General features: G+C 39.4%; 1 protein-coding gene across 1 annotated transcript in view; it reads left to right on the top strand.

Annotated features, from left to right (window-relative positions):
• The window catches only part of VEGFC (vascular endothelial growth factor C), a 145442-nt gene that overhangs the window by 76732 nt on the left and 53922 nt on the right, over window positions 1–14788 (top strand). The window contains exons 2-3 of the mRNA XM_063460009.1: window positions 11211–11412; window positions 12379–12569. Coding sequence (XP_063316079.1) covers window positions 11211–11412; window positions 12379–12569 — 393 coding nt within the window. The remainder of the gene's footprint in view (window positions 1–11210; window positions 11413–12378; window positions 12570–14788) is intronic.

Below are 14788 nucleotides of genomic sequence, written 5' to 3' on the forward strand. Positions count from 1 at the left end.
ATGTGAAGGATGGCATAAAATCTAGCCTAATAAAGGTTAGTGAGGTGACCATAGAATCCGTTTGGGTTACGTTAGAATTTGGTAATCACACAGTAACTCGTGTAGATGTGATTTATAGGCCCCCAGGACAAATTGAAGAGTTAGATAATCTACTAGCTGAAGAAATAGCTAAAATGACAATGACGGGGGAAGTCATCATCATGGGTGACTTTAATCTTCCTGATGTAAATTGGAAGACAAAAATAGCTGCTTGTGCCAGGAGCACACATATTCTAAACTCCCTACTGGGATTGTCTCTAAAACAAGTCTTTGAGCAGCCAACTCGTAAAGAGGCCATACTAGATTTAGTGTTAACAAATGGAGATTTGGTATCAGATATTACTGTAGGTGAAAGTTTAGGATCCAGTGATCATCAGTCATTGTGGTTTAATATAAGAACAGTGACTGAGTCACACCACACAAAAACAAAAGTTTTAGACTTTAGAAAAACAGACTTTTCTAAAATTAGAATATGTGTAAAGGAGTCATTATCAGACTGGAGCAATTTAAATGGAGTCCAAGAGAAATGGGATTATTTAAAAGTTGCACTACTGAAGTCAACAGAAAATTGCATTAGGCTTGTCAGTAAAAGCAAAAAATTCAAGAAACCACTGTGGTACTCCGCAGATGTGGCCAAAATAGTAAAAAACAAAAAGTTAGCATTTAGTAATTATAAAAAACCCAGAGTGAGGAAGACAGAATGATCTATAAGATTAGGCAGAAAGAGGCTAAGCAAGTTATAAGAGCTTCCAAATCACACACAGAAGAGAAAATAGCACAGTCTGTAAAAAAGGGGGACAAAACCTTTTTTAGATACATAAATGAGAAAAGAAAAGTAAAACAAGGATTAGTAAGATTAAAAACAAAAGAAGGAAGGTATGTAGATGAGGATAAAGGTCTAGCTGACTGCCTCAATGAATATTTTTGGACCTCAGTTAAGAAAAAGGATAAATGAGTCACTTATTACACATAAGTTTACAGTGGAAGAGGTTCTATTTCAACTGTCAAAAGTAAAGACAAATAAGTCAATGGGACCTGATGGAATACACCCAAAGCTATTAAAATAGCTTAGTGGTGTACTAGCAAACATTAACAGATTTATTTAACCAATCATTGTTAACAGGAGTAGTCCCAGAAGATTGGAAGTTAGCGAATGTTGTGCCCATTCACAAGAAAAGTAATAGGGAAGCCTTACTTCAGTAGTGGGGAAAGTGATGGAAACCATGTTAAAGGATAGGATTGTTAAACATCTAAAAACACATGGATTTCAAGATCAGAGACAACATAGGTTTTCTTCAGGGAGATGATGGCAAACTAATCTTATTGATTTTTTTGATTGGGTAACTAACATTATAGATCAGGGTGGTGCAGTAGACATTGCTTTCCTAGATTTCAGTAAGGCTTTTGACACTGTTGCACATAGAAGGCTTATCAATAATCTGCAATCTTTAAGTTTGGATTCCAATATTGTTGAATGGGTAAGGCAGTGGCTGAGTGACAGGCAACAGAGGGTTGTAGTCAATGGAGTATATTCAAAGCTTGGGCTTGTCACCAGTGGGGTACCTTAGGGATCTGTACTTGGACCCATTCTCTTTAATATTTTTATTAGTGATATTGCAGACGGTCTTGATGGTAAGGTATGTCTTTTTGCTGATGATACTAAGATATGTAACAGGGTTGATGTTCCAGGAGGGATAAGCCAAATGGCAAATGATTTAGGTAAACTAGAAAAATGGTCAGAGTTGTGGCAACTGACATTTAATGTGGATAAGTGCAAGATAATGCATCTTTGACGTAAAAAACCCAAGGACAGAGTACAGAATATTTGATAGAGTCCTAACCTCAACATCTGAGGAAAGGGATTTAGGGGTGATTATTTCTGATGACTTAAAGGTAGGCAGACAATGTAATAGAGCAGCAGGAAATGCTAGCAGAATGCTTGGTTGTATAGGGAGAGGTATTAGCAGTAGAAAGAGGGAAGTGCTCATGCCATTGTACAGAACACTGGTGAGACCTCACTTGGAGTACTGTACACAGTACTGGAGACCGTATCTTCAGAAGGATATTGATACCTTAGAGAGAGTTCAGAGAAGGGCTACTAAACTGGTTCATGGATTGCAGGATAAAACTTACCAGGAAAGGTTAAAGGATCTTAACATGTATAGCTTGGAGGAAAGACGAGACAGGGGGCATATGAAAGAAACATTTAAATACATAAAGGGAATCAACACAGTAAAGGAGGAGACTATATTTAAAAGAAGAAAAACTACCACAACAAGAGGACATAGTCTTAAATTAGAGGGACAAAGGTTTAAAAATAATATCAGGAAGTATGACTTTACTGAGAGGGTAGTGGATTCATGGAATAGCCTTCCAGCTGAAGTGGTAGAGGTTAACACAGTAAAGGAGTTTAAGCATGCGTGGGATAGGCATAAGGCTATCCTAACTATACGATAAGGCCAGGGACTAATGAAAGTATTTAGAAAATTGGGCAGACTAGATGGGCCGAATGGTTCTTATCTGCCGTCACATTCGATGTTTCTATGTTTCTATGTAAGTCATGTTTCAGTGTTAGCAGATGAAACAAAACGATGTAAAGTAATATAATGTGAACAGGATATTGCTTTGCTGCACCCACTAATGCATCTTTCTTGATGGAAAAATTTCCTTACCGCCCACCAGTTTTCGCGCAAGTGCAGAATATTTTTTAGAAAGGAGGGTGTCTTAAAAAATATATATATACGTACATTTATCTTTTTATTTCTACTTCATGCATGTTTAGAAAGTTTTTAACTTTATAAAGTTTAATGAGAAAACAATAAAGTAAATTGAAATTACCTTTACTAGTGATTAATGAGATCTTTGAGGTTGATGCTGCGAGACTAAATATTTGATATCTGGTTCGATTTCCGTAAGGAACAAACGAAGGTCTCCTCTTTCGGTGATATTCAGACCACTTCTCTGTTTGCTCATAATTTCTCATCTGTGCGTCAGCTCCCCTCCTCTCCTTCCTCAATTCCCCTCCCCACCTTTTTTTTTCCTTTTTTACATTGTTTAACCTTCCGTATAGCAGTGCCCAGTAGGAAGGCTGAGCTAGGTAGCCCACTTACTATTACTTACTATAGCCCACTATAACAGACAGGCACACATACATACATACATACAGACACACAGGCACACATACACACATACAGACACACACACACAAGACACATACATAAAAAACAGACAGGCACACATACATACAGACACACAGACACACATATACAAAGACACACACATATGACATACATACACAGACACATACACACAAACAAACAGACAGACAAGACACACATGCATACATACAAAGACACATACACACACAACACATACATACAAAGACAAGACACACATACATACACACATATATACAGACAGACAGACACACACACACACACACACATGACATACATACAAAGACGCATACATAAGGCACACATACATACAAAGACACATACACACACATACATACATACAGACACACACAAGACATATATACAAAGACACACACAAGACATACATACAAAGACACATACACACAAACAAACACACACAACATATTTTAGTAACCCTCCTGTTTCCTACCTTTTAGGTGCAGGAGGGTGACATTCCCTGGGGTCCAGTGGTAGCTTAGGTGGATGGAAGTCAGAGTTCCTACTCTGACTCCCTGGTCTTCCTCCCGCGCGGTCTGTGTGTTAGCTGGGAGGAGTGATGTGCAATCACTTCCTCCCAGCTCTTTGATGTAATCACAGGGGGCCCGGTCGCCCTATTAAAGCGCCCAGCGCTGACCGGGCCCCCTTACAATCCACATCCATCGGGTGGCCCTGACAGCATGGGCCATCCGATGGACCCCTTGGACGGCGGCCATGGCGGTTTGCCGCACGGGCCGGGTCCGCAAATGGTGATGACGGTACCCGGTCGCACGGGTACCGCTGGCTCGCACCCGCCCGCCCGTATGCCCTCCCAATCTCTCAAAATTGAGGAAATCCCTACCGCCCACCTGGAATCCTGAAATGCCCAATCTATGTCCAAATTTAATCCATAGGGCTGCAAAGCTTTTAATTTATTAATCCAAAAGGTCTCTCTTTGTGAGAGTCTCTTGGCAAGATAAAAAATGGGTCGCAAGAGAATACTGAGAACGTGCAGCAGCTGAAATAGCCTGCCCTTCGGTCGGTCCCCGCTCAGTTCTCAAGCTGTTTTTTGCTCATCTTGTGCCATTACAGAGAGAACTTCTCTGAAACATATCAGACTGGTCCCACCCATACGGGCAGTCCAGATCCGAAATGCCAGCAAGTTCCCTCTGCACGAGAGACACATCAACCCCAGACGATCGTTTCAGCCTTGTTAGGCATCATCAGTGAGGCATAGCTGATATCTCCCTAGGCACCGTGAGCAAGGGGTCCACGTCTGGATTATCCCTTTAAACTTGCGGAGAGTAAAAAATGGGTCGCAAGAGAATACTGAGAACGGGCAGAAGCTGAAATAGCCTGCCCTTCGGTCGGTCCCCGCTCAGTTCTCAAGCTGTTTTTTGCTCATCTTGTGCCATTACAGAGAGAACTTCTCTGAAACATATCAGACTGGTCCCACCCATACGGGCAGTCCAGATCCGAAATGCCAGCAAGTTCCCTCTGCACGAGAGACACAGCAACCCCAGACGATCGTTTCAGCCTTGTTAGGCATCATCAGTGAGGCATAGCTGATATCTCCCTGTTTTTAATTTTATTCATTGTGGAAAAAGTGTTCTAGGTTTTATCCCTTCTATCTCTCTTCATTTTATTATTTTTTGTGTCTGCAATTTTTTCTTCCAATTTATTTATTTTAATGCAAATCTCTTGCTCTTTCTCTTTATATTCAGTGGAATCTTTATTTGTAGTGCCTTCTGATTCTAATATGTTTATATCATTTTCTACCTGTTCTCTATTTTCCTTTTCAAATTCAATTATCAATTTCATGAGACTCTGTGAGCAAGTGTCCAAAATATGGTCCTACTTTCTCAGAAAGTTCTCATTATCTATACCACATGCTGGAATTTTCTCCACCCTTAATCCTCTAGGGATTAACCCCTCTTTCAGATAACTCTCTAAATAAGATATCTCCCACCATTTTCTAGTTTCTTTAACCATTAAACATTCTAATTTGTTGAAGTAAAAATTGTCTGTATCTCTTAAAGGAATAATGTCTGAATTTTGTTGGAACATTTTTTCAAATCTTACATTTCTACCTCTTTGGATATTAGCAAATGAATTAACTGCCATAATGGTGATGCCACACAGACATGCACACATACATGCAGACACACAGACACACATATACAAAGACACACACATAAGACATACATACAAAGACACATACACACATACAGACAGACAAGACACACACACACACACACACACACACACGACATACATACAAAGACACATACATAAGGCACACATACATACAAAGACACATACACACACACATGCATACATACAGACACACACAAGACATATATACAAAGAAACACACAAAAGACAAACAAAGACACACACAAGACATACATACAAAGACACATACACACAAACAAACACACACAAAATATTTTAGTCACCCTCCTGTTTCCTACCTTTTAGGTGCAGGAGGGTGACATTCCCTGGGGTCCAGTGGTGGCTTAGGTGGATGGGAGTCAGAGTTCCTACTCTGACTTCCTGGTCTTCCTCCCGCGCGGTCTGTGTGTTAGCTGGGAGGAGTGACGTGCAATCACTTCCTCCCAGCTCTGTGATGTAATCACAGGGGGCCCGGTCGCGCTGTTAAAGCGCCCAGCGCTGACCGGGCCCCCTTACAATCCACATCCATCGGGTGGCCCTGACAGCATGGGCCATCCGATGGACCCCTTGGATGGCGGCCACGGCAGTTTGCCGCACGGGCCGGGTCCGCAAATGGTGATGGTGGTACCCGATCGCACGGGTACCGCTGGCTCGCACCCGCCCGTATGCCCTCCCAATCTCTCAAAATGAGGAACTCCCTACCGCCCACCTGGAATCCTGAAATGCCCACTAGTGGGCGGTAGGGACCAGGTTGACGACCCATGGGATAAAGAATGCAACTTACACCATAAAAAGCAGTGAATTAGGCATAACTCACAAGAATGATTTGGGAATTGTTTGACAACAAACTAGGCAACAATGTGCAATGTCAATCTGCAGTTACTAAGGCCAGTAAGGTATTGCCATATATAAAAGTGGATACAAATGCAGAAAGATAAGTCCTGCGCTCACTCCCATCACTGGGCGGCTGCAAATTACTACAGTACACATCAGCCCCAATATATAGTGAAAAACAAGTTACCTGCGCTCTCTCCTTAATCCCTATGTATTTTTAAACAAATGGAGTTTTTTTAGTTACCTCCAATGGCCATGAGAGGATGAGCCCACCTATAAAAGTGGCATTAATTTTTGTGATGAAAATATATATTTACCTTTTTATTAATCAAAGTAAGACCACACCTTGAAATTGTGCTATTTTGGGAACTCGTTCCAAAGAAGGTTATTATGGCATTAGAAAAGGTCCACAGGTCCAAAGGTCCACAGGCAAACTTCAAAATGAATAAACTGAGTGGAATAGATTAGTTATAAAGAGAGGTTAAAAAATTTAAATCTGTTTAGATTAGATGAATGTCACCTCAGGGGAGATATAATATATATTACCTCAGGGGAGATATAAATATATTTGGGTAGCCATTGTCTACCTTCTACCTTCTCCTTTCTTCCAGTCTAAATGTGCATGTTCATGTCTTGTGTATAGTCCTGTTTATGAATAGATTTCCAAAGTAAAGGGTTTTTTACAGTAAGAACAATAAGGATGTGGAATTCTCTGCCTGAAGAGGTGGTTTATCAGAGTCAATACAGATGTTTAAACAGCAACTGAATGAGTACTTGCAAAAACATAATATTCATTTTTAATTTGTGGGATAATAGCTTCTTAATCCAATGAGAGATCTGACTGTCATTCTGGGACCAAGAAGTAATTTTTCCCTTGTTTGTTTTAAAATTGGAAAGTGCTTCAAACTGGATTTTTTTTTTGCCTTTTTTTTGTGGATCATCAGCGAAAACAAAAATGAGAAAAGCTGAACTTGATGGATCAGAGCGTTCTGACAGACAAGTCTCGAGGTAACACACACACACACCCGTGTATTTACAAATACACACAGAACCTCCACACAAATACACTACTACACTCATACATATTGGGTCTAAATATTGCAAGTAAGCTGCCATTTAATTGCAACTCCAAACTCCCCAAAGTGTTCCCTAGTATAGATTTGTTATTATTATAGTTTACATATAGAATTGTGCCATACATTTATTTTGAGATTAGTTCAGACTTCAGAGACCAGGTAATTATTTTCCTACGTTTCAAAACAGTGTAATTTGAGCCTCAAAAATATTAAAGGCATCTTTGGTTAATTGAATGCATGATTTAGCTCTGATTGCAGACTTGTTCTGAGCTATGTAATCTGATCTGAGATGAACAACAGGGTGTGTGACCCATGTTGACGTTCTAAAGCAGTCTGTTCCATGACTGTTTTATTCATACCATTGAATAAACACAGATCGATCTTGACATACTGTTATGTAATTCAATATTATCCTCATATACAAACACTACTGTCTGTACAGAACTTTGAGACAAATCCATTAATTTATCATTTTATGGTCTAATGTCAAGCCACAGTTTAAAGGGGCATTTAAATGTCTCATAAATAGGTGTTCTCTAAAACTGTAACTTTATATTAGTCTATAGAGATTATATCCCAAGAAAAGTAGAATACTGTGGTGATACAAATAATTGGTCTAATTAATAGTGTAATATAGTAAAGCTACATTGAGTGGCTAGGTCAATCAAATTGTGGCTTAAAGGGATTCTCCAGTGCCAGGAAAACATATTTAGTTTTCCTGGCACTGCAGGACCCTCTAGTGCCCCTCTACCTCCCACCCCCCATCCGAGGTTGCTGAAGGGGATAAAACCCCTTCAGGGACTTACCAGAGTCAGCACCAATGTCCCTAATGCGCATGCGCGGCCATCGGCGGGGAGACCTAATGCGCATGCGCGGCAATGGCCGCGCACGCGCATTAAACCTCCTCATAGGAAAACATTGAATAATGCTTTCAATGCTTTCATATATAGTTTTGGCAAAGCTGGAGGTCCTTACATAGCGTGAGGACGTCCAGCGTCGTTTTAAACCACTTTTTTCGTGTTCTATGAACACGGAAGTCTCCTCTAGTGGCTGTCTAGTAGACAGCCACTAGAGGAGAACTCAACCCTGCAATGTAAATATTGCAGTTTATGAAAACTGCAATAATTACACTTACAGGGTTAAGGGTAGTGGGAGTTGGCACTCAGACCACTCCAATGGGCAGAAGTGGTCTGGGTGCCTGGAGTATCCCATGAAGTCCAAAGAAAACTTGATGACCCCTTCCCTAATAGAGAGGTGGGGTTTTGTTATGACCTGAAGAGGGTGCTGTTGATGTTCTCCAGGATCTTAATAAAACTATAGCCAGAAACGAGTGAATATTACACAGTCAGATATTTAATATGTTCATGCCACACTACCTAACTAATATAGAGATGTGCATCAAAGATCTGTTAACACGCACCCTTTCTCAGCAGTCACTTGGGGGGCTTCACCTATTTCCATTAATTGACCTGGTGCAGTACCATACTACTATTTCTTTTTATAATTGAATACCAGACTAAAAACACTATTATCCTCCAACCCCCTCCACCAACTCCACATCTTGGGCTTCAACCAGCAGCCTCTATTTGGAATGTCTAGCCCTATATAGTCACTAAATCTAAAAACCATCATAATTTCAAGCACAAAACTGAGCCACCACACACAACACATAACCAACACACATAGGCACACTCAGCTTCTTCCCACATACAGCTGCCACAGTGTGTGAAAGGTGTTTACTGGGTGACCAGTGGTATGCTGAGAGAGTCACTCACTCTGTGACTTGCTGCACATTGAGAGAGTCACTCTGTGACTGGCTGCACATTGAGAGAAATAGTACGTATTGTATCACTGGCGGCCAGTGATACAGCATACAAGTAAATGATAATAACCTTTTGGCTACTAAACCAAAATTAAATAATTATTTGTGTCACCCCCACATCTTTTCTTTTTGTAACTACTATGTTTGCAATCACCTATAGACACTATTAATATTTTAATTTATGTTTTTACCTATTAAGCCATATCGAACCCTCCATGATATTACTGGAATGTGTGCTTTTGTGTCATGTCATTGGTATTTATTATTTAAAAAAGAAAATATTTAGTTTTCTTTTCTAAGAACAGCTTGAAATAAACAGAGCAAGTATATATAAATAGATTCAAACAGGCGTGTTTATAATTTCTGTCCTGACAATATAATATTTGCATTTACCATGATTGGACATATTGGAGAAATATAAATTATTTTGTGATTCTCAAGTAGCAACAAATGAACATTGTATAACCAATCATAGCATTACAAAACATGACAGACATTATTATTGTGTTTCATCATCAGTTTAGTACTGGAATACCATGAAAATAATCATCTTGACCTTTCGATACTTGTTGAGAGGGGCATGTGGTAGAAAAGCAAAACCACAGCTATTGCAATAAACACTATCAACATCAGGATGTAATTTTTCTGTGCAACTTGATTTTCAAAACCAAACCACTAGCGTAAGGCAGGCTTAGTTTGTGGAGAAGTTACATCTGGAAGAAACAAACACCCATGCAGATTGTACAATGTTTTAGAAAAGTAAGCAATGTTTTGTTTTGGCAACTTTTGCATGTTGAACAAACTTCTTGGTATAGTTTGAGAGTTGGCCAATTTTACAAAGAGATTTAAATAGAATTAATTTAGACACGTAGTGAGTTAACAATCAAACACTGTGGTCCTTTAGATAGAAGCTGGAATTTTAATTTTTTTTTACCAAGAAAAGCGTGCCTTAACAGTGCATTCCAACAGACAATGCCATCATCGAACGTATATATACTTTGACTTCAGAATTTGAACACAGCATCAGCTCATTAGTACGGCTTTCAACACATCTAACAAGATTCCAAACCCTTGCCATAGCCAGACCTGGTGTTAATCATAGCTGATGGGATAAATTATGGCCATTTCGTCCTTTTAAACGTTCGGGGGTTTTCTTTAGTCATGATTTTGAAAGGTTTAATCATTTTAGTTCCAGGAGGTTGTGCAATGAATTGTAGTATTCAGTCTGTATTTTTGTGAATATACCAATGAAAAATTGACTGTGTCCAACTAAACATTTAGATTAAACATGTATTCCTGACCCTATAGTGCTAAACCCACCATTTAGGTGGCTTGTCTCCCCCTCCCCCAGCCCCACTATAAAAGTTTAAAACTCACCTTATTTCCAGTGCCGCACAGGTCTGTGACATCATCAAAAATTATTTTTAGCCAATCCAATGCTTTCCCAAAGGGATTTGCTAAAATCGGCACGGGGTGGGGCCAAATGCCATTTTGGCCAATCAGGACCTCTGTGATGCATCACTAAATGCATCTCTGTGAGGAAAATTTACCGTCTCCATGCAGAGTGTGGGGACGCTGAACGGCAGGGCTGCCTACTGTGAAGCCCTGAGCCAGGAAGCCCCTCCAGTGGCCATCTAAGGAATGGCCACTTGAACGTGTTTACATGAAAATGCCTGTAGTTGTTCTGTTGACTAAAGTGTCCCTTTAAGAAATTCCGAGAAAAATTGTCCTTTTCAAATCACCTGCTGTTTTAGCATTATAGTGTGTCTATTTTACAATATCCCAGCCAAAAAAAAGATAATCCAACTGTGTAGTCAGGTTCACAACAATATAGTTTATCAACAATGTTCATTACATTGTTTGCATATGGAATGTTTACCCAAAGATAACATGGGACTAGTAAAATAAAAACCACCAATATAGTTCAACACTAAAACCGAGGTGCGGAAATCAGTATTTCTATATTTAAAACATTGCAGACTATGGATATTGTGAAACAAGTCAAAGTATTGAATCTATTTAAAAGATGTAAAGCACATTATAGGCTGATATGATAAAAATCTAAATTATTATTTTGTATCTCATTAAAAGGATCACCAGAGCAAGGAACTGGAAGAGCAACTGCGGTCAGTGTCCAGTGTGGATGAACTTATGACACTTCTGTATCCAGAGTCTTGGAAAATGTTCAAGTGTCAATTAAGGCAAGGAGGACTATCCGGCTTTGATGCTAGAAGAGATGATAGTGTTAAGTTTGCTGCTGCACATTACAATTACAATGCTGATATCTGGAAAAGTAAGTGCAGGAACAAGGCACAATACTACTGCTACATATGGGCACAATGGTAATATCAACAACAAAAAAATCCATTCTGTGTTACAGTACCGTTAGCATTTAGTAGGAGGTAGCACTGTGTTCTTGAGACAATTGTGTTTACATTTAATGTTGAATAACTTGTGTACTGCAGTTATGATTTACCTGGAACTGTAGGTTCATTTTGATAAGGTAAAAGAGGGCTTTCTTCGCCAAAGAAAGTAGTATTTCTATCACAACTTCACAAATAATAAACTTGCATTCCGAAGTGGATCAGAGGCGTTGATTTGCCACCCTTCCCAAAATATTATTGGGCTACAGCCCTTATATTCTTGTGACCAGAAAGAGTATTATGGTATTGTGTTTTGCCCAACAACCCAATGTGCAATTGTATTATGCTTTATTTTTTTATTTTAGAAGCTTAAGCTATATGTTCGTGAGATTTTATTAATTTTAATGCTACTAAGAACATTCTAAGATGCTGAGTTTTTAAATTATTCATTTATTTGTGTTCCATCAAAACATTCCATTTCCACCTGTGTGACAAACCTGACAACCAAATGATTAAGACTGGACTAAATCAGATACAAAGACTGCAGGACAATGTTAATCCCATCAAACACTATAGAACGATGGTGTTTTATTCACAACTATTTCATGGTCTTCTTTGTGAAAAATAATGCTTACTCATTAAGTCAGTTGTTAATGAACAATGTAAAACAGACTATATATAAAGTAACTATATTGCAATAGAATAACTTTAATTCATTTTTAGAAAATTATCATGTTTCCTTTTAACAACACTACTTTGATCTGGGTGCTACTTTATACATTCGCAGTTCTACAATAGCTATAAAGCTATGACTGATCTAAATGCTTGAAATGTTCAGCTGTATGCTAGTATTTTCTGATTCCTTGCTCACTTGCAAAATGATTATTTCTTGGCAGGTATTGAAATTGAGTGGAGAAAAACTCAGTGTATGCCACGTGAAGTGTGTGTAGATGTTGGAAAAGAATTTGGAGCAGCAACAAACACCTTCTTTAAACCCCCATGTGTATCCATCTACAGATGCGGTGGTTGCTGTAACAGTGAAGGGCTACACTGTATGAATACAAGTTCAACATATGTCAGCAAAACAGTGAGTTCAACAATGTCCATATCCATATATATGCATTATGCATATACATTAGTGTTTAATGTATTAAGTATTCAAGTTTTTCTTTCTGTTCTTTTTTATTTGTTTATTTATTTGTATTTGTATTTTGTCTTATTTGAAAAATAGCCATCTTCACTATCGTAAAAAATAAGAATACTGTAAGGGGGATTGGGAACATGGAGAACATGGAAAGGGGCCTAGCACCAATTGCGACAGAACACCGTCACTGAGTGCTATATCCCCATGTGCCTGCTGTCTATTTCTATGGGGGCAGATATGTGATGGATGGCCCGATTTGTTTGGCGCGGGCCACAAGCTTGCAGTGCCATTTTTAGGACTGTTTTACATGTGCCTGTATATGCAGCTGTGGGTCAACAAAGCTGTGGGGGGCAGCTCTGTAAAGTATAGTTAAGTGAAATGTATTGCTTGTCTGCCTCTCCCCCTCCCTTTTCCTGCCAAAGCAGGATGTTGTCACAGGGACAATGCAAGCCCAGTTTGAACTGGCTGCTTTGTCCCTCTTCCATCCCCCATCAGCTTCTTGGGATTGAAACCTCTGGTGTATTGTGTTGGAGACCCCATGTAGGGGTCTGTGCATATACAACCATGTATGACAAAATAAACAGAGTTCAGTCAGTGTTGTACCTCCAGAACTATGTGTTGTCCAGTTGATAATTGTAAAGGGTGCATTGAACCGTATTGCGCCAGGTGAGAAGTTAATTAGTGCCATTCATTACTGCTGTTATCTGAACCTTCTATCCTGTTTGTTAAAGCAATTCCATGTCCATATGTGCAAAATGAGAGGAAAAAAGACAAATGGTAAAAAAAAAAAAAAAACAGATTATTATGATTAGGAGAAGGCAAAACTCAATGGGTGAGGAAGCTAACTGTCCTACAGATTAAAGGGACACTATAGGCACAGCGACCATTGAAGTCTCTGTTCCCTTCAACCTGCAATGTGTTCCATTGCAGTTTTAGAGAAACTGCAAAATTTACATTGCAGTGCTAAGACTGCTTCTAGTGGCTGTCTACCAGAGAGCCACTAGCCGTGTTTCCTGCAGTTTCATGCAGTTTGACCATGTGAAACAAAGCTGGACATCCTCACGCTTTACATAAGGACATTAAGCATTATCAATACCTCATAGGAAAGCACTGAGTCAATGCTTTCATATGGGGAAGGCCTATTGTGTGTGAGCACGCCACTCATGCGCCTAAGGTATGCCCCATCGGCGGAGGAGGGCATCCCAGTGTAGAGTGACATAGGTGCTGGAATCAGGTAAATTAATTAAAGGGTTTTTTAACAGGAGGACCGGGGGGCCACAGGGACAAAAGAACACTTTAGTGTTAGGAATACAGTTTTGCATTTCTAGCACTAAAGTGTTCCTTTGAATATTTCTCACTGTGCCCAATCTCACAGAGCAGCAGAAATGTCCACTAGGCCACCAGAAGCTTGCTTTATGGGGAGGGAAAATATAGCAATGGGGCTAAGAGGGTGCATGTGGCATTTGTGGATGTATGGCTGTGGGGAATGGATGGGATATATAACTGTGGGAAAATGAGAGCTATTGTGCTAATTTGGAAGTGTGGTATGGATGTGGGATGATGTAGGTGGTTCTGTGGGATGGGAGATTTATGGCTGTGTAAAGGTAATGCTAGGAGTTAATGAAACATGAAATAAAATAAGATTGTGGGATATGCAATGTAAGGTAAAATGGCATGGCATATATGAGCATACTGCAAAATGTAATGTTGAAAATTATATGGTGGGCTTAAATATGATATGACATTTGGGTTCACAAGATTAAATATGATATCATATACAATTGGGATCATGTGGTGAAACATTAAATTATTATTAGAATATGAGGTGAAATATGGCATATGGCATAATGAGGTGAAATAGAAATTATGAGGCATGTAATATCATGGGGTGAAATATGAAATGACCTGACCTATTAACGCCTGGGGTAAAATATTGGATGTGGAGTGCATGATTGGGGTTTTGGGGTCATTTATTCAGAGTTGTAGTTTTTTATGATGTCTCCAGAACCCCTCTGGTGGCCTGTTTTCCCATAATACAAGGTCACTTGGTGCAGTTTACAGTAAAAGAAAGACAATTTAAATATATTGGAAAGTACATTTTGCAAATTAGTGTTGTTATGCTGTATTGAATTGGTTAATTGAGCAGCCCCTGACTTGTCTGT

Source organism: Pelobates fuscus, chromosome 6 (assembly GCF_036172605.1).
Source record: "Pelobates fuscus isolate aPelFus1 chromosome 6, aPelFus1.pri, whole genome shotgun sequence".
Taxonomy (NCBI): Eukaryota; Metazoa; Chordata; class Amphibia; order Anura; family Pelobatidae; genus Pelobates; species Pelobates fuscus.